Source organism: Prunus avium, chromosome 1, assembly GCF_965620075.1.
Source record: "Prunus avium chromosome 1, drPruAviu1.hap1.1, whole genome shotgun sequence".
In the NCBI taxonomy this organism is placed as follows: Eukaryota; Viridiplantae; Streptophyta; class Magnoliopsida; order Rosales; family Rosaceae; genus Prunus; species Prunus avium.
The window spans coordinates 4,407,113-4,434,108 of NC_142284.1; the positions used below are offsets into that span (position 1 = coordinate 4,407,113).

General features: G+C 35.9%; 3 protein-coding genes across 4 annotated transcripts; 2 read left to right on the forward strand and 1 right to left on the reverse strand.

The window, feature by feature from the left end:
* Positions 1 to 2,327: 2,327 nt before the first annotated feature.
* On the forward strand, positions 2,328 to 5,857 carry LOC110750918 (Core-2/I-branching beta-1,6-N-acetylglucosaminyltransferase family protein). Its single transcript, XM_021951311.2, has 4 exons — positions 2,328 to 3,073; positions 3,185 to 3,260; positions 3,372 to 3,487; positions 5,092 to 5,857. The coding sequence occupies exons 1-4, from the start codon at positions 2,458 to 2,460 to the stop codon at positions 5,601 to 5,603; spliced, it is 1,320 nt and encodes a 439-aa protein (XP_021807003.1). The 5' UTR covers positions 2,328 to 2,457; the 3' UTR covers positions 5,604 to 5,857.
* Positions 5,858 to 6,244: 387 nt separating this feature from the next.
* LOC110750909 (protein PAM71-homolog, chloroplastic) lies at positions 6,245 to 11,942 on the reverse strand. Its single transcript, XM_021951297.2, has 10 exons — positions 11,470 to 11,942; positions 10,632 to 10,785; positions 10,291 to 10,474; positions 9,736 to 9,783; positions 8,557 to 8,653; positions 7,402 to 7,565; positions 7,113 to 7,178; positions 6,966 to 7,016; positions 6,764 to 6,868; positions 6,245 to 6,666 (listed from the first exon to the last, which is right to left on the reverse strand). Exons 1-10 carry the CDS (start codon positions 11,588 to 11,590, stop codon positions 6,601 to 6,603), a joined length of 1,056 nt encoding a protein of 351 aa, XP_021806989.1. The 5' UTR covers positions 11,591 to 11,942; the 3' UTR covers positions 6,245 to 6,600.
* Positions 11,943 to 20,941: 8,999 nt separating this feature from the next.
* On the forward strand, positions 20,942 to 26,628 carry LOC110750908 (Leucine-rich repeat receptor-like protein kinase family protein). 2 transcript variants are annotated; one of them, XM_088247119.1, is made up of 4 exons: positions 20,942 to 21,556; positions 21,808 to 21,871; positions 22,075 to 25,022; positions 25,897 to 26,628. In XM_088247119.1, the coding sequence occupies exons 3-4, from the start codon at positions 22,085 to 22,087 to the stop codon at positions 26,316 to 26,318; spliced, it is 3,360 nt and encodes a 1,119-aa protein (XP_088103245.1). In that variant the 5' UTR covers positions 20,942 to 21,556; positions 21,808 to 21,871; positions 22,075 to 22,084; the 3' UTR covers positions 26,319 to 26,628. The 2 variants fall into 2 exon arrangements, with proteins under 2 accessions (XP_088103245.1, XP_021806987.1); XM_021951295.2 differs by lacking the exon at positions 21,808 to 21,871.
* Positions 26,629 to 26,996: the final 368 nt, after the last annotated feature.

Sequence of the window (26,996 nt, forward strand, 5' to 3'; positions counted from 1 at the left end):
TGACGTTGGAGAATTTGGGACTCGCAATTAATTTTTTGGATATTCATATCATAAACATACAAAAAGTGTTAGGGCTATTTTAAATTTCTCCTCTTGTGGTTTTTTTTTCTTTTTTTTTTCCAGATCTCCTCTTGTGGTTGGTTTACACAGATTTTTTTTACTTTTAAAATGGTTTTGTAATTATGGTGTAAAAATATTTTTCATATTAGACATCCATCTATCAAATAATAAAATTTTAAAATTCAAAAAATTCCCTTGATTAACTAAAGTGTTAAAAGTTCATAACTTAATATCATGAGAATAAAATGGTCAAATAATTATCATTTAAATAGAAAATATAACTCTTTAAATAAATTTCAATATTTTAATAGTATAGCCGCGCGGTTATACTCTCTTAATATATATATATATATGAATATTTTAAAGAGTCTAGCCGTGCGGCTGTACTGTTTAAAATATTCATATATATTTAGAGAGAATTGCCGCCGGTTATACTATAAAAAAATTCGAATATATAAAGTGAGTATAGCCGCATGGCTAGGCTAGACCCCGTTGATAGTAATTGGACCTTTTTTGTGTGTAGATAATTGGACTTTCTAAAGGTGCACAAACAGCACACACATGCCTTTTGCGTAATTAGTAAATTTCGGGAAAACTTTTACCAACAAAACCACAAGTTTGCAGAAACAATATCAATACAGCTTTGCTCATCAGAAATGTATTGTTGCTGCTAATGGTGTTGGTGTTGTTCCAAACTACTTGCGGTTGGAGTCTTCGTAAGCATAGACTAACTGTTACCGCCACTAATGATTTGGGCGCGGCGCAGAGATGACCATTCACTGTAAATCCAAGCAGGACGATCTTGGTTCCCATCTTATCCCCATTAAAGGCAAGCATGAGTTTTCATTTCGGCCCAACTTTTGGGGGACAACTGAATTTCAGTGGGGAACTGAGTTTCACTATTTCGACATATACATGGGAGATAGGGACCGGTCATTACGACAGTTGCTCCTTAATTAGTTGTAATCTCTTTGTATATAAATCAAATAGAGAGTTCCCGCCATGTAGTGTTAATAATCTCGAATAAAAAGCCTGCAAGATTATCATGTCATTCTCATCCTATTTCTTTCTCTATATTCACTCACATAAATTTTAAGAAGATGATCATATTTTTCCTTTTGTATTCATGGTCATCATATATGTTCATATTTAATTTTCTTAAGAGGATTTGTATCATTAGTTTCTACCGTTTTAAGGTTTTATATTAACGCCATTTTTTTCACCCAAAAAAAAAAGGATGAAAACCGATTCCTTTTTGTCTATATTTTCATCAACCAAAAAGGAGAAAGCGGACCCATGTTTTCATACAACATGTTGATGCAGTATGTCGGATTCAATCAAATTATATTCCCTAGATTAGATTGAGTTCAACCTACAGACTTTCAAGTTACAACACTAGTAATAGTGCATGTGTAAGTTAGGAGGATTCGATCCGTGACACATGCCGTATGGTGTTTCTTTTGAAAAAAAAATCACAACTATAAAGAACTTAGAGTTATTTACATTAACACCCCCTGTGGTTTTTGGTTTTTTCACAAAATCCCTTGAGATTTTAGAAATTACACGAACATCCCCTGAGGCTTTAAATTGTTTTCACAAAATCCATTTTCATTAATTTTTCGTCTAAAGATTGATGATTTTATACAAAACAATGTCCAAATGACAAAATTGGCCCTTGAGATTAGATTGCATTCTTCATCGAGGTTAATTTTGTCATTTGCATAAGTTTTTTTTAATTATAATAAAATCATCAATTTTTGGACGAACAATCAACGAAAAGGAGTTTTGTGAAAACAAATTGGAACCTTAATGAGTATTTGTGTAATTTTTTAGGCCTAAAGGGGTTTTGTGAAAACATAAAAAACCTCAGGGATTATTAATGTAAATAAATATCTTCAAACCTTCTTGAGTAATGCTATTTGGACACACAACATTGACACACTTAGTTTGTACCTTTCTAGTTTATATAATATTAGACCGTAGTTATCGTTTGCTAAAAGAACTTAATTTAGGCTCAATAGGTTTAGAGTTCTACTCACTTCCTATTTAATTTTTTATTTATTTTAAATTTAGAACCTTTCTTATTGAAAGGAACCATAGTATACTAAACTTACATACACTACATAGATACTAGGATTCGATTCATAACACTTGGTATTAAGAGGATCTCCAAGAGTGGGTCCTTTGCAAATCAGACAAATTAAAAATATAGCAAAATAGAGAAAGAAGACAACTTGATTGAAAAAAATAGAAAAAGAAAGGAGGAGACGAGAAAGTAAAAATCAGAAAACAGAGTAGGAAGAGAGCATCAAAGCGTGAAAGATAAACCGAAAGCAAAATTCTAGCTCAAACAAAACACAAGCAACACTCGCAGAGACTCACAATCCCAAAGCAGCTATGCAAAACTCAAGCCCATCGCCACCGCCATTATCACCACCTTCATTTCTCTCCACACCCACCGCCCTCTCAATCAAAGACCCCAAAGCCCTCCTCTCAATCATCCTAGTCTCTTCCCTTTTTGCCCTCCTCCTCTTCCTCTCTTCCTCTTCCTCATCCTCATTCTCATCCTCCTCTTCTTCTCCGCATTCTATACCCGACCCGTATCTCTTCCCGACCCGACAAGCCCACCGCATCGTTTACCACGACAACAACTCCTCAGATCCCATCCCTCCCTCCATAGCCTACCTATTGTCCGGGTCAAAAGGCGACTTGGGTCGGATCCTCAGACTCCTTTACGCCACTTACCACCCCAGAAACCAATATCTTCTCCACCTTGACCGCTCTGCTTCTGATTCTGAGCGTGAAAAGTTGGCTCTCAAAGTCCAGTCACTCCCCATTTTCAGAGCTGCCCAGAATGTCCATGTCATTGGAAAGGCTGATTTTGTGTACCCAACAGGATCTTCTGGTATCTCCTTTACGCTTCATGGCGCGTCGATTCTGCTTCGCTTGTCGCCCATTTGGGATTGGTTTATCAGCCTCAGTGTTGGTGATTATCCACTTGTTACACAAGACGGTATGGATTTTGTGGCATTTTTGTTGGATTTGAATTACTGTTTCTGATTTTGTGTGTGTATTTTTTGGTTTTATGTCGGATTTTTTATATGGGGTTTTCTGGGTTGTGTAGATCTTCTTCACATTATGTCATTCCTGCCCAAAGATCTAAACTTTGTGAACCATTCAAGTTATATTGGTTGGAGAGAGTACGATCGTATGCCTTTCAGATTTATTGATTTCACATTTATGTTGGTATTCAAGTTTTGTGTGGGTGCTGTAAATGAAATGTAAGGTTTGAATGTGTTTGCTGTTTACAGGTCTAGGAGATTGAAACCGATAATAGTTGATCCGGGGCTTTATCTTTCTCAGAAAACTGAGATGTTCTATGCTGCACAGAAAAGGGTGTTGCCTAATGCTTACCGGTTGTTCACAGGTGCATTTTCTTTGTAAACTAGTTATGCTTAAATTAAGTTCTTTATTTCAATTATCAAAGAGGAAATTGTACTACGAAAAATGTGATTGCCTGTGTGTTAGTTTGAGCTTCATTTGCACACAGTATGAGTTGTTTATAGAGCGAATGAACATCAATAGTCTATCTAGGTTATCCTCGCAAAATTTTAGTTGAGATTTAGTTATCCATTGTACTTCCATCAATTAGTACTATAATTTGGTCAATTTGCAAAGTGTTTAAATTTGAAATTCGAATTATATTACCAAAGAATAACCTATAAAGTGGTGTGAGCTTGTAGATTGTGTGATTAGGCTAGGTGAGTCCCACTGCTGGATACATAAGGATCCATCAAGCAGTTATCGGATTGAAGCAATCACTTACCCTTGAGCATCTAATGGGTTATCACTTTCTGTTTGCATTGCTAGAGCTGGAGAAAAAGCTGAAAGGTAACAGCCTTCCAGTTTGTTTTTCACTGTCATTGGTGCCAAGAATTTTTTGGGCAAGTATTATGGTTTTGGTGGTTTAGGATCAAAACCAATTTTGGTTAGAAAAGAACCCAATTCTGGAACACTACTCAAGTGGTCTTTTCTATGGTGGTGGAGAACCTGGAGATGCATAGCCTAGGTTGCTTTGTATGGAGCCTTGCAATTTCCATTCGAACAAAGTGAGTTTGAGTTCTTAACTCAAAATTTATCTACTGGTTCCTTTAACTTTGTGTTCAGAACTAAAATTATAATTACTGGTTACTACTTTCCCATCCATAGCGTCAATTGCAGAAAGATATTAGGAATGAGTCAATTTGACCTTTTAGTTGCCAACAAACTTAGAGATGGAATTAGTGATTCTTCTTTTTCCTTCCCCATAAATACTATGTAATATGTGATATTCTTAAGTTTTGCACACTGATGATGTAAAATATGTATTCTTCTTAAATTAACCTTTGATTTCTGTCACAAAGAGGCAGTCTAGATGAGTTAATATCAGCTTTTTACCTGGTTTAAACTGAATAGATTCAAGATTACTTGCCTATACAGCAATGACCACAATGTTTTCCAATTACCATATAAAAAAAGGAATAGGCATTGAAGAGAGTCAGCATAGAAAGACAATCAGAAAGAAAAGCATTTGGCATACACTTTTAGCAAAGAAATGTAACATCCACCCGGTAACCTTCGTCACCGTACTCTCTTGATAGCTTCAATAGTTCACTGAAAGGCTTGAGAAATGGGAAATAGCGTTGGTAAGGTTATTAAATTGGGCAGAGAAGCAAAGTAGGGTGATCCAGTTATGAGACTATCTGATTGAAGATCTCATAACTCTGGTGGTCTTTGGGACTGAGACCATGGACCAATTGATATGTGCCAGTTATGCTTACCGTGATGCCCTTAAGCTATCCTGAAATTTGCACTACTACTTTGTAGATATGAACTGTGCTTAACTGTTCGCTGATCGTTGTTATGTAAAACTTACCTTTTTTGCTCTCTCTTTTTTCCAATTGAGATAGGGATCATTTTGGAAACTTAGTAGTAGCAGTTTATTAAAAAAAATATATTCAGACTAACTCGTATGATCATTTTTCTCTGCAGGTTCTTCTTTTGCGATTCTAAGTCGTAATTTTATTGAGTTTTGTGTTTTTGGTACTGATAACCTGCCAAGGACTGTATTGATGTATTTTTCTAACACACCTTCAGCCCTTTCCAACTACTTCCCTACCATTCTTTGCAACTCCTATCAGTTCAATAAAACTGTCATAAACCACAACTTGCTATATGCTAATTTCGACACACCCTCCCGAAAGAAGCCCCAGCCAATCAGTTCCGATGATTATGATGTTATGATTCATCATGGGGCTGCCTTTGCCACAGGATTCCGGTTAGATGATCCAATGCTTGACCGTATAGATAGAGATGTATTAAAGCGTGGTCGAGGAAAAGTTGTGCCTGGTGGCTGGTGTTTAGGTGGGTTTGGAAATGACACGTGCTCAGTCTGGGGAGATGCTGATATTTTGCGGCCTGGTCCAGGTGCAAGAGGACTTGAGAAACTTATGGTTGGATTGCTCTCAAATGGCTCATTTCGATCTCATCAATGTAATATATGAGTGATCTGGATCCTCTGTCCCACAAGAGATTGAATGAAAACGATAATGTAAGTTGCCCTTTCAGCATTTGAAAATTTGGGAGAAGAGTATCTTATAGGGACTGATTTTAGCGAAACTAGGCTTAGTTAAATTGAAATTGTTGTAAAATGTATTACAAATCATTGTGCTTGGAGTTGACCAAGGTGTCCTGTTGTACAAGTGATGTATTACAACGCAGATAACTTGAAATGAATGTCATATATCTCCTTTTGCTATCGAGGTTGAGCTGTAAGCATACAGGTTTGTTGGTGAAAATGTGCCATGCGTTCTGAACTATTATTTTGTTTTTCTTAAAATATGTATTCTGAGTCATTATTTTTCCAGAGTGTTCCAATAATATATTTGCATGATAATATTAGTTTGTAATTTTTTATTTATGAAATTGACTCGTTTTACTATTGAAAGCCTAGCTCCTTAAAGCTAAAGTAGCATATAACGTTGACAATTAAGGTTATGAAATAAAACTGATTTTTTGAAAAGCAAACGGCAAGGGGAGATTTGGATGGCTGGATCATTAGGGATTTTCTTTTTGTAATTCTTTAAGCACAATGTGACACTGCTAGCATCCATAACATTAACACCACTAACATTGGGACAGCAGCTGCAATCACAAGTGCCGATGATACTTTTTTTTATGGCCAAATCCGACGATACATTAAGACCATATTTATTGTCATTCCTTTTCTAACAATGGCGTTCCCTGGAATTTGAGGAACATCATAGTACAAAGCATCTAGGGAAGCCAATATGGAGATGACTGAACATCTGCCTCGGCCCTTTGTCGAATCTTTGACACGCTTCACTACAAACCTGTGCAATATGAATAAGTTCTAGCACATCCTCAGGTCTTCTCTATCTCTACAATAACCATTCCTCGGCCGTCTCCATGAGCAGCATGTTTTCTCACTATTGCACTCAAATCTATCCTCCCTCTCTCTCTCTTGGGCTTGCAAGAATTTTAGAAAAATCCAAAAAATGTGGCTACTGCAAAAACTAGAAACAAACCACCGCCCACGTAGCCAACCTGATTGAAGATACCGTGAGTTTAATGTTGTAATATTATAACATCAAGCTACAAGTTTCTAATATTAATAATATCAAGGGAAGGTTAAGGATCTTACCAGTTTTTCAGAAATGTAGCTGGCAAGAAATGCACCTCCTAGAACAGCGATAGATGTTGCAAGTACATGCCCAGCAATGGCTCCACTTGCTACACCCCATGGAGACTGTATTCAGGAATTATTTTAGATAAAAACCATTACCAAAATATACTAAAACATGGAAGAAAAGATATGCTCTGACTTAAACTAAACATGGTTGCACCTGTGCAGCACCAAGAGCAATCGTGGCAAGCATTGAGCGATCTCCCCATTCCTAGAAGCAAAAACAATATGGTAAAGTTGACATCTGTCCTTCAGGCCATATTAATACGCATGTAAATTGATTCTGCAAATTAGGCAATGTGCTTACGGCAACAAATACAAGGCTGAATGATTTCCAGACAATTTCAAGCGGATTAGAGAGCCTCTTTGACACCTGAGAAAGTGTAAATGATAAGAATGGCTCAGAACAGAATCTTCTAAATGGATTTGGGAAAATATACCACACATGGACACAGATGCACATGCGCCAACACACAGCCAAATCATTGAGAAAAACAAAATTTTGAATTGTGCCCCTGCAATAAAAAATTGCAAAAGGCAGAACTTTGTATATGCACAAAGCCTGAGTATTATAACCTTGTGAACTACTAGACTACCTTCTCTTTCACAAGCTCCTCAGCTTCAACATATTCATCAAGCTCAGGGCTGCTCTTACCACCACTCTTAGCAACATTTGATGGAAGGTCCCATGCATCTTTTATTGATTTGAGACCGAAGAATAGTAGAAGAGTTACAGCTGCATATTCTCCAATTGGCAAGGCTGTTGATATGGCCACAGAACAACAAAAGGATGAGGAGATTTAATGTCAAATATGGTTTTACATAATTTCATCAGGCCATTAAAAATGCATCTCAAAATTGATATAAGTTTGTGACGTCATTAAAATATCAAGCGAGAATTTTATCTCAAAATTCAAATTCTTCATACAAAATTTATAGGCTTCCATGATGGTTTAACATTGGCTTCGATGCACCATGCACAGGTAATTTGGAACTTGGGTTCTCTGATTCGGTGATTTTCTGGTAGATTTTTGGTGGAGAATTAGGATTGATAGAGAGCAATGATGAAGAATATGATGTCCATTTGGTTTCTTTACAACCCATCCTCATGAAATTGTAGTACTCATCATCATGTGCTACATGCTTCATTTCTGTTGAAATTGATGATTTTGCATAAGAGAGAACCACGAGAAGTATATGTTAGAGTATTACAGAGCATTTGAGCACATGCAGTCCTCCTGTCCAACACACACCAATAAATACTGGGACAAATCCCACTAGGGGAGGCCCCAAGAGGTTGGGGTGGTCGAAATCAAGACCATCTTGGAGTAAATCAAAATTGAGTCAAGGCTAACATATCCAGGAACATAATGTTTCTTTGTTTAACATCAATTTGGGCACTATCTAGTAGACACAATCAACTAAGATGCGTGAATAGAGAACAAGACAGGTTGCATGTGGCATGGAAAAAAAAACCAGCTAGGATTGTATTTCAAAAGAATCATCAAGATGATAAAAGTCATTAATGACATTGATTAGGGACCTTTGGATTTTGGGGGGAGAGAGGGGGGAGACTAACCCTTTTTCTTTATAAAAAGCTTGGTTGACTGGCAAGCTGATTAGCATTGGAAGACTATTTACTATTATCTAACTGATCTGCCGGATAGCAGCACATTAATATTCACCAACCTGTTTCCTGAATACACCTGCAACTATGTTCAAGATGAGAAATGCCAAGAATTACAACTTACTTGTCTGGAATTGAGCAGGCACCGAGTTAAATATCCGCCCAATAATGACAGACAGGATTGTCATAAGTGAAAGAGCACCAGTTGACCCCAACAGAACCTGTTAAATTAAAGCAAGTAACCCAAGTATTCGTCAATTAATACTGAATCTGTTTTAATATGGCTGTCCGAAATAGCATTTGCAATTTCATCAACACCATTTAACTAAGTTGTTCTCAGAATGACATTTCCATTGTTTTGAATTAAGGGAGCGTGAAGATCCTAAACACAGATTTAGTTCACCAATGGCACTCCAAACTCATGTATTAAGAAAAGGATTTTGCATTAAGTTTTCAAGTTTTTTTTGTCTCCTAAATATCAAGATTATAGGGAGGGTAACATTATGCTTGAACCATTTTGGTTATCAACGTAAGAGGTTCTTGGAATTAATTTCATCTCACTAGTTTTATCAAATTACATGCTGTTGTCTCTTTTGTAATATATGTATTGGGGTTGGTACTTCAATTACTTCAGAATAGTTCAGGCTTTTTGAGATCCTAAGCTATGTATAAGCACAATAGAGAGCAAAATTACGATTAGCTCGACTAGAACAAACTAAGGACAACAAAGCATTGTTAGTTGTTGTTTCCTTTTGGGGTTTTATCCCCCCTATCTCATAAAAAAAAAAAAAAAAAAATTAAAAAAAAAAAAAAGGACAACAAAGCATTCCTCCATGAATCTTTTGAAATTCAGGACTGAGGAACTCCAATTCCTAATTAGGAATCTACAAAAACAAACTAATCAGTATATTGTTTCTTAATTCAAGAGTAATTCCATATCTTCAAATGGTTTACTAAAGATAACTCTTCCAATAAGGGTTCAACTGCCTTTAGGTTTTAATTATGTCCCGCTTTATATCCAATTACAGTTTTCCCTCTCTGTTGCACGTTAAAGGAAGAAAAGCAGAAAACAATATATTTTCTGTTGCAAGGAGAAACCACAGTTTGTTTCCTTTTCCATAGTAGAAATCAAGGGTTTATCCATATATAAGTATAAATTTGTCAGTTACTAGGTATAAACACTCATCCAACAAAAAATATACATGTATATATGTGTGCCTATACAGATTGGCAAAATAACTGAAGAAAGAACATAATCAACCTTAGTGTAGTCAAAATTTAGAGAAGTTAGAAAAATTCATACCAGTGCTTTGTCATATTGCATGGCCAGGAGTGCAGCAATGAAGAATGTCTAGTCAATAAACAGAAAGTTTAACTTAGATCCACTTTCAACTCTAGTAGCACACATAATAGAAAAATTACGGAGAGTTTCACGTCTTGGAAACTAGCTTTATGACATAGTTTTCAGGTTCAATAGATTAAATTCCTTAATTCATGATGATAGTATATCCAATCTCAGCCAATTAAATAATCAAATGTTATTGACAGTCAACAAGTAGTTAGATCTAAAGTATACTTAAAAATTTCTAAAAGTGAAATCTTCATAATAACAAAATAGAAACTATTATTTTCTTAACCCCAGTACTCAACTTTACCAAAAATTGTCATCTCTCTAGGTTTAGCTACATGAATCTTTAGTGCCATACCACATTACTTAAGGTCACTATTCTGCTCTACTTAGGATTATATCTTGGAAATGCAGACGCATCTTTTACATGTAAAATTCACAACATCCTTGTCACCAATTGACATGAATATGGAAATAAAAGAGAAGACAGAGCTAAAAAAGTTGAGTTACCTTGTCACCAATTTCAGAAACAAATATTAAAGAAAATGCAGCTGTGAAGCCTGATTTTGCGATTGCTGCTAAAAGTGTTGAAGGTCCTCCTTTCACAAAGGCAATCAGAGAAAAAACTAAGGCACACCCAAGTAGCACAAGACCCACTGAGAGAGGATAAGGGATTTGAATTGGAGGCTTCTCACTGCCAAATCATGAAATATGAGTATGGTTCAGGTAGCTCATTATGGACTGATAGCAGTTTAATATGCAACAATTCAAAGGAATCAAGTCAGATGATATATAACACACTACTACATCATCAATTCAACAGGAAATCAAATCAATTCAATATAGCTCACATTTCAGATGAACTGTCAGTGGGTGCATCATTGGGAATGATTTTCTGGTTCTTGTTTTCCTCCCTGCCATCATAGCCTCCAGATCCAATACTAACGTTAGATGCTTGAACTCGTACTTTGCTGCCTGTGGGCCTTGATATCTCTCTATATCTTACTATAAATAAGTTAGGCTGTGTATTACTCAGAACATGCTATAAACACACAAAATATATGACCTTATAGATCAAAGAAGAAAGGCAAACAGTATGGCCTTCACAAGTATTACAAGAATTAGCACCTTTGAAACTAGACAGAGTGATTTGTTCAAGAAAAGTCAATAATGTATTACTTCAAACATTTGTAACTAATCACAAGAAGTAAATATACAATGCACTGTTATTGGGTATGCCGTATGCATCCGGATCAACTAATATGCACCTGCCATCTGAACTGAAACAATTCACGTCCACTACCACCACTAACTGAAGCAACCAGCCTCCTAAACCGAATTCTCACACACTTAACTATACATAAAATGGTTAGATTCACTATGATTCTCCCAACACAGATGGCACAATTTTCACAAGAATCAATCTACAAGGTGAACCCAGATAGCCAATGAATCTTGTAATTGGTGTCTTATTGGGTAACTGAGTCTAAATTATCAAAAACTTGATAGCTCAACTTCCACCAAAAATCTTCCAGCACTCAAATTGTACAGGAAGTCATAAAACAAATGTAAATCCAAAAAAACTAACCAATATGCAAGAAGTCCCTCTTTGAATTCCAGTTAGACAGTAAAGATTCAAACTTGAAAAATAGAAGTGTTTCAGAGAGAAATAATTGGATGAGAACTTACACGAGGATGAGATGGGCTTTCTAGAAACAGTGGGACAGCTTGGCAGAGTGTCCACCCAAGCTGACAAAGGAAGCTTCTTTCCTGGAATGAATGGTGTACGAAGAAGCCCCAATCCCTGCATTCTTTCTTTCCTGTAAGACTTTTCTTTTTATAGTTTTTTCATCTCCTTTCTCTGCAGCAAAACCCAAAAGACTCTTCTTTTCTTTCTTTTTTTCTTTTTTTTTGTATGTTGGGTTTTGAGTTTTCGCAAAGCAGAACTTGGGATTGAGCTGAGAAACCGTTGCCCAGTTGAGCAAGCTCTGTTTTTAAAGCTTTCAAGATAGTTCTAAGTACTGAGGGTGGGGATTTTCTAGGCTGCCACGTGTGTTATGGGAGGGATAAAATGGAAGCTTGGTAACGTGCCTACCGAACGACGATGGATGGCTATGTGTAGTGGGGGCCGTAGGCTACAAATTGAAGCAAAGAAAACTTGGATTATGCTAGCAATCACCGAAGCGTGTTTGAGCGACTATGAACCGTTAATTCATTAGAGAACTTATATGTATCAATGGCTCACAGTCACTTAAGCGAGTGATTGATTGCAACATTTCAAGAAAAAACTTATCTCCATTTGGTTCATTTATCACTCCCCATGTAATGCTTGACAAGATTTGCTAGCTCTCAATTCATTTATAATAAGAAAAAAACAAAGAACTATAAATAAGATGGGTTAATTTCAAACAGGAACAACTTGATTTTGATGCAACAAACTCATTTAACTAGTATCGCCATCATTACAAACTTCTTTGTTCTTTTTCAACAATTTCTAAAGAGCCAAGGAGCTGTTTTGGCATGTTGTTCATACACTCTCCCTCTCTACATGATTCTTCACTGCCCTTTTTGACCTTTATTGGGGCCTTCTTGTGTTTGGGTGTTTTGTCAGTCATTCTATGTGTGTTTTTGGTTTGTTGTGTTGGGCTGGTGTAGACTTGTAAGTTTGGACTAGACTTTTGTGCAATTTATGTTCTTATCAATGAAGTTCAAATAGGATGGCCCAAAAATGAAGAAAGGAAAAAACACTGTTGATTTATGGCTGTCACTCCCACATTTTGGAGAGAGTGTGGATAGGTTGGGGAGTTGGACCCTTCCCTTCATGTAACGCAAAACCAACAATTTACAAAAGGACCGGCGCTTGATGAAGATGCTACCATTGAATAATATTGTACAGTTGCATGTGTGCAGTTTGTGCTGTTGCTGAGTGCTGATTTACTATATAGTAACAAGTTCCCATAACAAGCTATATAGAGTCGTAAGGGTTTGTAACTCAAGTAGTTAAGAACATTTACCTCTGCATTTGAGGTCCTAGGTTCGATTCCTCCCTCTCCCAATATCACTTTGTCTTGAGCCTGCTTAACTTAGGATTTTATTTTCCTTTCTATAATTTATTATTTTCATTGGACATGACTTGTTTAAGAGTGAAGGGAAAGAAAAAAAAACAGTTCCAGACTTCTGGCCATTTTAGCTGGTTAACATTCTAGTAGACGGAATCTTTGGACATTTAGAAGGGGCAAGGTGGCTCAATTTTAATTGTTACATTCATTCCACTTTCCTTCATCCATGTTAGAGAATTAGTAAGACAAACATAAGACTGGAGACAAGTCTCACAAAAAGCAAATGTGGGGATGTTTCAATGTCAAATTTTCCCTTGTTGGATCTATAAACTAAAGTTTTTTGTGTTATATTATCAATATGCTCAGTTTTTGTTATAATTCAAGTAATGCTACGGACACCAAATCATATTTTGAGAACTATTGCAAGATTTTTTGCATGGTAAATTAACTTGCACAATCAATTCTTTGAACCGTACTTGTGAGAAGGAGTTTGCTCGAAATGCCATTATATAAAGGCCAGCCCAAGTTCTTTTTTCCGAGGTGTGGTCTCCTCTAGGTTTAATAATTCTGCCAAGTTCATCAATCTTACAAGGTAATCAACAAATCAACCTCATCATCATGATGGAATTGGATATTTGTCAATATCTTCACATAGATTTGAAATTATACATTAAATACATGCATTCTGTCTGATGGAGGGTCCAGCCTCCACCGCCCAATCCTCATTACAGTACTTGACAAATGACTATTTTACTCATAGTTTTTAAATGTATCGTATTTGTTCAGAAAAACGTGTGAGTTGTGATTTTTTACCATTTATTTGTCTGAGAAACATACATACATATATATATGGGACAAGTTGCTTCAATATTCCATCATATCACTAATAATTCCTACTATGCATGCGTAGAGACATACAAATCTACAGTTTATTTCCTGTAGCAAATGAGGGCAATAATTTGTAGTGCTTTAATTTGAAAGATTGTGGGTTATCTTACTTAAAAGTTGATCATCACAAGATAATTTTCTCTCTTATCAAAGTGATCAATATCAGTAGAAGCTGTTGGTAAAAACATGTTGGGATGAAAACATCCGAATCGTTTGAATTCGAACCGTAAATCTTTCGAATCTCTTGCAACAAGTAAATAAAGAACTACTGTGGTTTCCTTCAAGTAACTATTTCAAGAATTTGAAATAGTAGCATACGTAAAAGGCTCCTGACCTGATCTGTAACTCATCATAGAGGAGAAATGACCAAAAGAGAAAAAGAAAAAGAAAAACAGCAAGAAAAGGAAAACAAAGTAATTGAAGGCGTGAAGCATTGTATGAGGCACTCGTCGAAACCCCCAGGTGAAGAACGTGGAATTCTAAAATTGTGAGGGGTTAATGCTACAAAGTTATAGATGCATGTATTTAGTTGGTACGTGAATTTGTGTAAGGTTCATGCCTTAAAATAAAGAAGAACTTACCATAAAAGTGGGGAAAAAAATAAACAAGGACAAGAGAGGAAAGAAAACCCCATGGAAAATAGATCCATCTATTTTGAGAATCAATTTTTTCTTATTGTCTATAAAATACTACGGTATGGTCACGTAATACATTTTGTACATGTGTTATAATATAAGTGGATATTTATTGATACTATTCTCTAAAACGGGGGAAAATAAACATGTAGTCCACTCATGTTAATTATAATACATGTACAAGATGTACCATGTGATCATACTACTGTAGTATTTTATAATTTCTCGGTCATTTGATCTTACATATCGTTTCTATATTTTACATGTACTTATAGTATATTAATTCTTTTTTCTCTCATTTAATTTACTTAATTAGTTTTTGAGAATGAGTACAGATAACCCTATTTAGTTCTGTCGTAGTCCATAAAATTGGTAAAGAGAATATAATAAGCTCTAATGTAGTACGGTTTCTGCTCTTTCAAGCGTTTCCAGACTAAAATAACACTTAAAAACAGATTTTAGGAACAAAGTCAAACCGGCCTTTGTATGATCAGTATGATCATGAGTGCATATTTAATATATAAATTGCTTTCAAAACCAAAGAAATATGTATATACATTGGAAAAATTGTTAGAGAAAAATAAAAAGCAAATATTTCTAGACACATTATATAAGAGAGGAGGCAATAAATCCAGACCTACTTCCTTACGCGAGGACCTTAATTACTACCACAAGATCTATTAGCTGGTGTCACGAGGTCGTGGCTCCCAGTATGGCCAATTGCATGAGCAGCACGACATCGTGTATATTATTGGAGGATAGGCTTGGGTTTCAAACTTTCACCCATATTTTAAGCCTTGCCATGGAGATTGATGTCCATTAAATTCTTTTTTTTTATTTTTTAAATTAAGATAAAACGATTCTAAACTAGTCTCATGTGTGAAGAGAGAGAGGTCGAACTTGGTGCAAATAGACGCACGCACTATCTTAATCAATTGACCTAACTCACGTCTATAAAGTCTAACTATCGAAGTCCCTTTAGATTAATCTGCCTATTGTATCCGAATCAACAGACTAAGTGGCTTCCACGCCAGACTATATACAAAGTCTAGACAAGAGGTCAAGAATGTGTAAAGCAACCATCACATTACCTTACGGTATGTTTCGAGAAAATTTTCCATCAATGGAAAAAGGTTTCAAATTTTGCAATAATGCATGAGACCACACTTTTTCTAAAGTGACGATGAAACAAACTACTTCTCCACAACTTGCATCGATCTCACCTTTTTCCTAACCAGCAAAACCCCAATTTTGACAAAGATGTTTGCACATTTTTTTCCAAATGAATCACAGTTTTCACGGAGGAAGATTTGAAGAAGATGACCTCCCGATTTGCTAGGATCTTGATGACATAGAAAGGGATTTCAAGTGCAAAAAGAACCATGAGGAGCAATCTCTCCCATCACCTGTTAACAAAAAACTAAAGAAAACTTTTATATTTTGTTTGGCTTTCATGTTTTTCTTTTAAAATTGCTCCAACAAAATATATTTGGTGTTAGAAGTGATATTAAAAGTGATATATGTGGTAAGGCGCTTCAATTGGTTTAGAGTTTTTATCTCTACACTCGAGGGCCTAAGTTCGATTCCCCCTTTAGTACGGAGAAGAATTTACATGTAACGGGAAAGCCACCATGATGCTATCTCAAGTTTATCATGCATTGTCATGTCAAAAATTAAAATACATAACAATGAGTAATTGACTCAAAATAGCTCCGCAGTTCCCGGTATAAGTAAGTTTTTTCTTCAAAGTGCAAGAATCATAGCCCCTAAACTCACTCAGTAACAAGTTAAAATAAACAGCACTAGATAATTTAACTATAGTTACCAGTGCCAGATACATCACACATGACATCATCTAGCTGCTCTTATTATTTTTTAATCATGTGTATAATACTATAATATATGATATAACTTTCCACTCATCAATTCTCTTTCCCCCCACTTTGATGAAAGAAATAAAACAAGAAATATTTGTATCCTCTTATTTTATGCAATTGAAAAAGAAAACATCGCCACGAGGGTGACGAAACTTTCTTAAAGAGTGAAAAATCCAAACATAAACATGATCCGTAAAATTATTGAGTTATCCAAGATGATCCGCTTTAGCCGTTAAGACAATTAAAATTGAAATAATTTTATTTTTAATGGTTGAAACGGGTGATTCGTGGGTTGACAAAAAACAACCAGTTATCTTAGTTCAGGTAACTCTCGATTCCACTCGTTATCAATCCTATTCAATAAATCCCAACCCAAACTCGTAAGTTTTCGTGCAAATTTGTATCATATATGTGTTGAACAAGGGTAGAACTAGGAATTTTTGGAAGGGTGGGTTAGCTAAAATTTTTAGTTTAAAATCTAATAATATTTTTAAACTTATAATTTCCATTTTTTTTTATAGAAATAAAAATATACATTAAATCATATAACCACGCTAATTCATAACCCTATGAACTAATTTCTAATAAGTTTAGTTTAGCATAAAAAAATACATATTAAATGCAACAAAAGGGTTAACACAAGAACAATGGAGAAACTGCCAAGAAGACCACAAAACATACTTTGGAAAAATAATATTTCCCTATTCATAGAAATAGTGGGGAAACTGCTAAGAAGACCACAAAACGAGGGCTCCAACCACAAGTGTGAACGGCAAGTTGATGTGCTATATTGGTTTTATTTTGTTTTCTTTAAAAACAACATGGGCTACAATAGGTTTAAAAAAAATCCTCAAAACGATACTACAGCCCAGGGTAGCCTTGTAAGTAGTTCTGCTCGTGGTGTTAAAGAATACAAAAGTCTCACATCGGAAACTTAATAAAATAGAAAGTCCCATATAATGAATGACTCCACTCCTAATAATATCGAGACCTTTTATATAGAACTTCACACCTGCTAAATAGGTGGTTAAATTGGACACAATATTGATGTTGCTAGTAATAGGTCCTGAATCCATCCCTCTGAAATATTAACACAAATTTAAAGGAACATATAACAAATAAATAAAAATGAATATAACCTCTATTCACAAAAAAAAAAAAAAAAAAAAAAACCTAAGAAGTTTCACTCTTAGTTAGGATATGTATATAAGAGATTTTTTGGACTAGTAACTTTTTAAACTGAATTATGATGCAATTCCAAAATTTTGGAAAAAAAAAAAGTTGACGGTGGAGTCAAGCTTGGCAGATGAGCCTCCTAACTTAAGGGTCAATGCTAATTAAACAATTAAAAGAAACTCTTCTTCCCTTCCTAATCCTAATCAAATTTAGAGATAGCACTGAAAACCATAAAGCAAGCACTGCTTCCAATCAAATCAATACCCGATCTTGTTATCTCATGTGTGAAATTAAATGGTTCTTTTTCCTTTTGGCCATGTTAAAAATCATGTTGGTTGCAGCATATTTAGTGGCGGGCAAGTTTTCAATTGTGGAATTGAAAATAGTTTGCAATAAAAGGTGTAAAGGAAGGTATCATTGTTAGCAAAGATGAGAGTCATCACTGACATAATAAATTATAGCTAAGGCATGTGCGCATTTGAAAAGAAAAAACAGATAAAAAGGACTAGACCAAATAAAATAGTTGCTGGGACCAGAACGTTTGGGAAAATGATTAATTTCTTAGAGCACTTCCACCCATTTGTCATGGCAAAGGGTAAGGGGAGGTAAGGGCTACTACTATTCACATAGTAGCAGGCATTGCAAAAGGCTTGTGGTGTTTCCACTCATTGCCATGGCAACCACTATTCACATGAGATATGAGGAGAGGAATTTGTATAAAGTTTTGGTGTGGGAAATGAAAAATATAACTAAGTATTTATTTATTTTTAAATTCTAAAATTTTTAGTATTTTAGTATTTTTATTTTAGATTTTTTAAAAGTTTTTTGATTGTTGATGTCATCGCTGACGTCAGCAAACTCAGGCTAGAGCAAGGGCTAGTTTTGCCTGAGGGCCAGTCCAGGCTTGTGGAGCCCACACCTAGCCCGGGCAAAAAAGGCCCGCTGGAACCCCTTTTTCTTCTTGAGCCCCCCCTTTGCCCCAGTCCTGCCGCACAACTGGAATCGCTATTGCATATCTGGTTTTCGATGCTAAATTATTGTTTACAAAAAAATTAACTATTGTATAAAAATCAAGCAAGGCTCTTGTTTATTTTTTATTTTTGAAACGATATGGGATAATTACAATATACTTTTATAACGGGTCAATACACCCACAACAAGACTATAATACTACTAACTATACATCAAACTCATCACGAATATATATCATCTTCGTCATCCATTCGAGTATAACCTAAGACCTCTTCTAATTAAGTAAAAGACAAATATCTCTAAACCAGATGCTAGTTGGTAAGGCTGACGTTTCAGTTCAACAACAGTTTTTATATTTTTTTTACATGCTTTTTTTGTTGTACAGTGCTCCACTGCATCAGGTGTTAAATTATCGGCTAAGGCCTCATTCACACTCCTTTTCAGGTTTGTCTAAATATTTTAAACCTGACAGTTATAACTGATAAGGATGGTGGAGGGAAGGACATGCTTGCTTTATTAAAAAAATAATAAGGAAATGATAAGTATGGTTTGCACAAAATTCAGAATGTTACTTGGAAATTAACCAACTGAAGTGACATGATTTGGAATAAAAGACCTTCGAGAACGTGAGAACATTTAAGCCACAATACTCACATAAATTTTTTTGTTTGTTGCCTTTTTTAGGTTTTGTGGATTATATAATAGACTAATGATCGAATGTGTCTATTTTCTCTAGCACTCGAGATCATAAATTCGATTTCGCCTCTCTTAATATTGAAAAAAGAGTCTATTTTTTCACCTAAATGGTGAAACTGATGGAGTTTTTAGTGGAGTTAAGCCAACCCTCAACATTGTCCAAGTCAAGGGGATGTGGCCAGCAAAGAGCCTTACCCTTTTGCTTGTGCTCCAATAGTTATCAACATCTTTCTATCTGTATTACCTTTCTTTCTTTCTTTTTGTCTCTGTCAAATTGTGATGTTCTTGAATTTTCATACGGGACCCTCTGATATTCACCTTTCAGCATTCCATGATTAGAAATCAGACTCATAACCCACAAATATGGACTTGGTTGATGATATGGACATAAAGCCATTGCCTAGTGGTTGGGCAAGCTAGGGATCTATCTCACCCAATTTTCCAACTTTCCAATTTTCCAACGTCTGTATCCTTTAAGATTTGTGGACCATGTGTTTTTAACTTTGCCTACCTTAGATTATGATGCTCATTTTATTCATTTATTTGTTTTTGTATTAATCTGGTTTTGGCATAATCCATTATTTAACTTTTTTAGAGCATCTACAATGAGCTCTCTAAATCACATCCTTAGACAAATTTTAGGGAGGCATTGTAAAAATGCAACTCCAACCATGCTCTATATCCACCTCCTAAAATAGGGAGTCCTCTAGGAGCTCCTAAATCTGAGGAGAGAGAAATGACTCTTAGTGGCTCCCTATAATTTAATGCTGCCTTATTTAATGAGTATTTCAAACCTTCATTTAATGCTAACTATTTTTTATTTTATTTTTTAATAGAGATGGACCAATCAAAAAAGATTTATAGCATTTATGACTCTCCAAATTAGGGAGTATGGTTGGAGTTGAAATTTTTTAGAGAGCTCTTAAAATAGCTTTCTTATATTTTTAGCTAAATTTTAGCTAAGAAATAGAGAGCATCATAGGAATGTAGTTAATGTTTTTTGCCTTATTGATATTGTTGCCTTATCGATGGTTGAAAATTAATACTCCATTGACAAAACAGAGTATGCTCATTCCAAAGAAAAAGAAAAAACAAACCGGTCAAACAAAATTAGAAGTAGAAAAACTTTAAAAGAAAAAAAAAACTGACATACAACAAATTCGTTGGATAATTTTCGAGAGTCCTATTAAATCTACATGGTTATTCATAGTTATTTTTTAATTTTTTTAATACAAGCGATAGTCTAAATTACAACGGAGTAGGAATTTCATACGCACTATCAAAGTGTCATGGGGATTCGAATTTGAAACTATTGAACTAAATCCCGTTGACTAGTCATTGGTACTTATTAAAATAAAATATATTATTTATTTTTATATGCTTATAGGCTCTTAAAAAATAGTCATCATACATTTTAAAATTTCATTTAATTTAACTAATTTTCAATACTATCTCTCTTATAAAAATGTGTTTAAAGAAAATAAAAATAAAAGGAAAGCGCATTATGACGATTTTCAAATATAATTATCAATTGTTCAGTGTTATCTGTTATACAATCTTATAATGCTTTTTTTTATTTAAAAAGCATGTCTTCCAAAAAAAATAATAATTAAGAACTCTTACCGAATATATGCAAGAGTTACCATTAAATAAGAAATTACATAATCTAGTAACAGATAAAGATGAAGTTAAATTTTTGTATTAAAAAATAACTTGATCAATACAGATAGATGTGATACAAAACGAATTTGTTTTAGAGTAAAGCACCTACCTACCAACTCAATCTAAGAAAATCCTAAAGCATTTTTCTGAAAAAGATAAAAAAGAAATTCAAACTTTTCTGGTTGCCTAAAAAGTTCACAGTTCCCCTCCGCTCCCTTTCCGAAGCACTTAAAAAAGGAAAACCGAGTCCCCACAACCATCTTCTTCTCTAGATAGAGAGACTCAGCAGCACACACACAGCGAAAGAGATAGAAAAGATGAGAAAAATATGAAGGCATGCTTTGTCGGCCATTGAAGCTTCAACCCAAGAGCTCTGGTCCCTTCTCTTCCAAAAGATCATTCATGCCCATCATTCCATTCCCGACTCTGAGCCATGAGCTCCAACTGAAGGACTTGGCTTTCCCTCTGTGTGTGTTGCTTTTCATAGTTTGAAAGGGTATTGATATTTCTGGAATAAAATATTCTCAACGAGATCTTTTATATGATTCTATGCACTTTGAGCTCTGAGTTTCTTGGTGCAAAAGCCGCAATAAAGGGGTGGGCTTTGAGATATTTGTGCACAAATCTTGGCCTGTAGACCGGAGATCCCCACCATTTGTTGGAAAAGGCGAACTGGGTTTGCCTCACTTTTGTCTTTTGGTTCATAATTCCATGGTTTTCAGCTTGTCATTTCAGGGAGTCAGTGCCAAGAGGTGGACTTGCTGCTTGCATTATCACTCTTTTGATGAGTGATGATCATAGACTTTGAGAGGTATGCTAAAGCTACTAACTTTGTTGTTATTGGTTAATTTATTTTTCAGTTTTGGTGTTTTGGGTTGTTCTTCTTGATTGATTTGTCACTGTTTTCTCTTACACTGGTTAATTTGAATCATTCAGTTTGAGTTCTTGTTGGAAACAGTTCATAGGTTTGCTAAATTCATTAGTTTTGACTTTTGTGTTATTGGGTTGTCCCAAATGATTGTGTCATTTCTTTCCTTTAACGTGTCTGAATTTGATTTTTAGGTTCTCTATGTTATCTATATGGGTCGCTGAGTTATCTAAATACCGAGTTTTGTTCTTTCAAATGGTTGGTTCCTTAAACTCTTGATATACTTGGATTTTGTACTGTAAAACTGGATTCTTTAAAGGCAGTTTCTGAATTATCAAATTCTTTTGTGGTGAAAAAATCTGATTGTATTTTACTTGATTTAGTTGTACCGCATTGCATCTGAAGAGTTGTGCATTTGAAGGTGTTAAAATATCTGATTATGTTGTAATTGCTCGTTTCAGGGTTACAAAAATGTCCAAAAAATCTGAGTTGAGGAGGGCTTTGGAAGCGGAGTTTGCAGGAATTTTACTTGCCTTCACTCTACTTGCTTCTACTTCAGAGGGGCTGAATACCGAGGGGCTGTACCTTTTAGAGCTAAAGAAAAGTATTCAGGATGAGTTTTATTTTTTGGGAAATTGGAACTCCTCTGATCAAACACCATGTGGTTGGATAGGTGTAAATTGCTCTTCTGGTTATGCTCCAGTGGTCAAAGGTCTTAATTTAAGTTTCCTGAATCTGTCAGGAGTCCTCAGCCCTAGCATTGGTGATTTGGTTCATCTAACTTTTCTTGATCTTTCACACAATGATTTCTTGGGAGGCATACCCAAGGAGATTGGAAACTGTTCGAGTTTGGAACAACTTTATCTGAATGATAACAAGTTTACGGGCCAAATACCTGTGGAGGTGGGTAAGCTGTCAAATTTAAGAAGTTTGAATATTTGTAATAACAAAATCAATGGTTCTCTTCCGGAGGAGCTTGGGAACTTGTCTTTACTGGTTGATTTTGTAGCATACACCAACAATATTACGGGTTCAATACCCCCTTCTTTTGGAAATCTCAAGAATCTGGTAACTTTTAGAGCTGGGCAGAATGCTATTTCTGGTAGCATGCCAGCCGAAATAGGTGGATGTAAGAGTTTGAAACTGCTTGGTCTTGCCCAAAATGCTATAGGGGGGGAATTGCCTAAGGCGATTGGGATGCTTCAGAGCATGACAGATATGATTCTGTGGGGTAACCAGGTATCTGGGCCTATACCAAAGGAGCTTGGAAATTGCACTAGCCTTGAGACTATTGCTTTGTATCAGAACAATCTTGTGGGGCCTATACCTCCAGAACTTGGGAACCTGAAGTCATTGAAGAAGTTGTACATCTACAGGAATGGCTTGAATGGAACCATTCCACGGGAAATTGGAAATCTTTCTTTTGCAAATGAGATTGATTTCTCGGAGAACTATTTGATAGGTGAGATCCCAACAGAGTTAAGTAAGATAAGAGGTCTAAGCTTACTGTACCTTTTCCAGAACCAGCTAACAGGTGTGATTCCAAATGAACTGAGTAGCTTGAGGAACTTGACAAAGCTTGATCTTTCAATTAATTACCTCAAAGGTCCTATTCCAGATGGGTTTCAATATTTGACTGAACTGTACCAGTTACAGCTGTTTAACAATTCTCTAAGCGGTAGCATACCTCGGTGGCTTGGACTTCACAGCGGACTTTGGGTAGTTGATTTTTCCGATAACTTACTGACAGGAAGAATACCTCCATATCTCTGTCAACATTCCAATCTAATTTTGTTGAACCTGGAGGCTAATGATCTTAATGGAAACATTCCACCTGGAGTCGTGAACTGTAAATCATTAGTGCAACTTCGTCTAGTTGGAAACAGGCTAACTGGGAGCTTTCCTTCGGAGTTATGCAATTTGCCAAACCTTTCTGCAATTGAGTTGGACCAGAACAAATTCACTGGTCCAATTCCTCCAGAGATTAGGAACTGCCAAAAGTTGCAAAGGCTTCATATTTCAGACAATTACTTTACATCTGAGTTGCCAAAGGAAATAGGATATCTGTCTCAATTGGTGACTTTCAACATATCATCCAATTTGCTCACCGGGCGGATTCCGCCTGAAATTGTTAACTGCAAGAAGCTTCAACGACTTGATCTCAGTCGGAATCGATTTGTAGACGCTTTGCCAGATGAGCTGGGAACCCTTTTGCAATTAGAGCTTCTCAGGCTTTCAGAAAATAATTTCACTGGAAACATACCAGCAGCACTAGGAAACCTCTCCCATTTGACAGAGTTGCAGATGGGTGGCAACTTGTTTTCTGGTGAAATACCACCAGAATTGGGTTCGCTTTCAAGCTTGCAGATCGCAATGAATCTCAGTTTTAATAATTTCACTGGGAGAATACCACCAACGCTTGGAAATCTTAATTTACTTGAATTCCTGCTACTCAATAACAACCATTTGACTGGTGACATTCCCAGCACATTTGAGAATCTGTCGAGCTTAATGGGCTGCAACTTCTCATACAATGACCTTACTGGACCTTTACCTCCCATCCCACTGTTTCAGAACATGGCAATCAGCAGCTTTATCGGGAACGAAGGTCTTTGTGGTGGACCTCTCGTTGGTTGCAGTGTAAATCCTTCTCTTCATTCTGTTCCATCTCTGGAAAGTGGGGGTACTCGACGCGGTAAAATTGTTACAGTAATTGCAGGTGCTGTGGGTGGTGTTTCTCTTATTCTCATTGCTATTATCTTATATTTCATGAGACATCCAGGTCAGACAGTTCCTTCCTTGCAAGATAAAGATACTCTATCTCCTGATATGGATATGTACTTGCCTCCAAAGGAGGGATTCACATTCCAAGATCTAGTTGAGGCGACAAATAACTTTCATGAAAGCTATGTTATTGGAAGGGGAGCTTGTGGAACAGTTTATAAGGCAGTAATGAGAACTGGACAGACAATTGCTGTTAAGAAACTGTCATCAAACAGGGAGGGCAACAACATTGAAAACAGTTTCCAGGCTGAGATTTCGACTTTAGGAAATATAAGGCATCGAAATATTGTGAAGTTATATGGATTCTGTTATCACCAGGGTTCCAATCTTCTTCTTTATGAGTACATGGCAAAGGGTAGCTTGGGTGAATTGCTTCATGGTGCCTCTTGTAGCTTGGACTGGCCAACTCGTTTTATGATTGCCCTTGGAGCTGCTGAAGGTCTTGCTTATTTACATCATGACTGCAAACCCAGGATTGTCCACCGTGATATAAAGTCCAATAACATTTTGCTAGATGAGAAATTCGAAGCCCATGTTGGTGATTTTGGTTTGGCAAAAGTGATTGATATGCCTTATTCAAAATCAATGTCAGCAGTTGCAGGATCGTATGGATATATTGCTCCTGGTAAGTTTCCCATTTGTTCTTCATTATTTACTTAAATAGTTACTGAATTGCCATTTACTCTGAGAATACTGCTGAAGAACAAGTATTCTTTAAGGCTGAAAGAACTAATTTCTAGTCTCTCTAAGACCCATATTTCCGCCCCTCTTTTCCCTGATGATTTATTTTGGCGATTCTTTTAAAGTTGGGACATCTTTTCTTACATATTGTAAAGTAAAAATAGAAATCAATTTTCCTCCATGTTGATAGATAATGTTACAGCTACAACTTGGTTGTTGAGGATATGTAAGAAGAGGGAAATTAGCATTAAATTTTAAATTCTTTGTTATTTGGAAACCTCTTTCTTAATCCCTCATTTTGTCATTGGAACCCTTGAATAAGAACGTAAGCAGCAGAAATAATCTGGTTAGGATATTTTATTCTTTTCCTAGTCTCTTTTGAAAGGTGCCAAGGGGCCATCACCAAAGTTCAGAAGCTGTCTACAAAAATTTAAAAACTAAAGACAAAACAACACCTAGAAAGAATTAAAAGATAAGGGAGGAGCCTTATGCGTCCACAAGGAAACTCATTTGTGGATTGGCTTGATGTGTGCATATTGATTTATGTGTTTTTTATCCATGTACTGAGAAACATGATAACTTCTCATAAATAAGTGGATATATGTTAGACAGCATCTAAGTGTGGGTGTTAACTTATCTACGAGGTGCTTGCCCCAATGGCTGACTGTGGCTGACTTGTTAACTTTGTACTTTTTAGATTTTCATTTGTTTGCTCTTCCCTTTCTCTCTCTGCAGTTGCTTAGTTCATTCCTGTTTTATCATTTTTAGAGTCAATTTTTTTATTGAATGGTTGATAATGTTACTCTTCTTCATGGCAGAGTATGCGTACACCATGAAGGTTACAGAAAAATGCGATATCTATAGCTACGGCGTTGTTCTATTGGAGTTGCTAACTGGAAGAACTCCTGTACAGTCACTGGATCAGGGAGGTGATCTTGTCACATGGGTGAGGCATTATGTTCAAGACCATTCATTGACATCTGGGATACTTGATAGTCGGTTAAATCTTCAGGACAGAAGTATTGTTGATCACATGCTTACTGTCTTAAAAATTGCTTTGATATGCACAAGCATGACGCCTTTCGACCGTCCTTCAATTCGAGAAGTTGTGCTCATGCTTATTGAGTCTAACGAGCAAGAAGGGGACTTTATTCCATCTCCAACTTATGATCTTCCTTTGAAAGTTGATACAGATCTTCCGAAGGATGATGAAGATCTTCCTTTGAAAGATGAAACCTGACCTCCTCCTTCGAGAGATGATACCCGATGAAAGTATACAACACATCCCTAGATTTTAGTAACTCAGATGATTTTTTTGGGTGCTGATTCTTCCTCCAATTATTTGCAACAAGGAAATGGTAATATCTTGTACATTTTTCCAAATAGAAATATGAATACTGGAATTTTCCTTTCTAATTTATGAGGGTAAAGTTGCTCTCAAAGTTTGTTTCTTTTCTTACTATACAGTCTATACAGTATAGTAAAAATCAGTGTACAGTTAGCAGTATGATGCTTTGTGCATTTTAAATGGCATTATGTTCACTTTTAAATCTTAATCCATTGAATAACAAAGAAGCTTGAATTCAACTTTTGTTATCAATTCAAAACTACAGATTTTGTGGTCACATTTTGTAATTTGATTTGATTTTTTTTCATAAATTGAAAAATAAGAAAAAGTAGGCTTGGGCTTCAATGGGGCACAAGGCCTGGGCTGAAGTGATCAATATTTCACCAATCCAAAACTTTCACAAACCCAATCAACTCGGCGTTGCCTTCAAGTTTGAATTCAAAAATTCGAACTCGAGCCGAATCGGACTAATCCAAAAATTCCACTTGGTATACACTTGTTCATTGAAATGTGGGATTTTGCAATGTTCCATAGAACCAACCCAAAAATCTTTACAAGTTTAATGCTTTA

Excerpts from the sequence above, each read along its gene's own strand:
- LOC110750918 (XM_021951311.2), top strand. The coding sequence starts at position 2,458 with ATGCAAAACTCAAGCCCATCGCCACCGCCATTATCACCACCTTCATTT. Across the intron at positions 3,074-3,184 it reads TCCACTTGTTACACAAGACG|ATCTTCTTCACATTATGTCA; the intron begins GTATGGATTTTG and ends TGGGTTGTGTAG. Across the intron at positions 3,488-5,091 it reads TGCTTACCGGTTGTTCACAG|GTTCTTCTTTTGCGATTCTA; the intron begins GTGCATTTTCTT and ends TTTTCTCTGCAG.
- LOC110750909 (XM_021951297.2), bottom strand. The coding sequence starts at position 11,590 with ATGCAGGGATTGGGGCTTCTTCGTACACCATTCATTCCAGGAAAGAAG. Across the intron at positions 8,654-9,735 it reads TGCAATATGACAAAGCACTG|GTTCTGTTGGGGTCAACTGG; the intron begins GTATGAATTTTT and ends TTAATTTAACAG. Across the intron at positions 7,179-7,401 it reads AGGAGCTTGTGAAAGAGAAG|GTGTCAAAGAGGCTCTCTAA; the intron begins GTAGTCTAGTAG and ends ACACTTTCTCAG.
- LOC110750908 (XM_021951295.2), top strand. The coding sequence starts at position 21,537 with ATGATCATAGACTTTGAGAG. Across the intron at positions 21,557-22,074 it reads ATGATCATAGACTTTGAGAG|GGTTACAAAAATGTCCAAAA; the intron begins GTATGCTAAAGC and ends TGCTCGTTTCAG. Across the intron at positions 25,023-25,896 it reads GTATGGATATATTGCTCCTG|AGTATGCGTACACCATGAAG; the intron begins GTAAGTTTCCCA and ends TCTTCATGGCAG.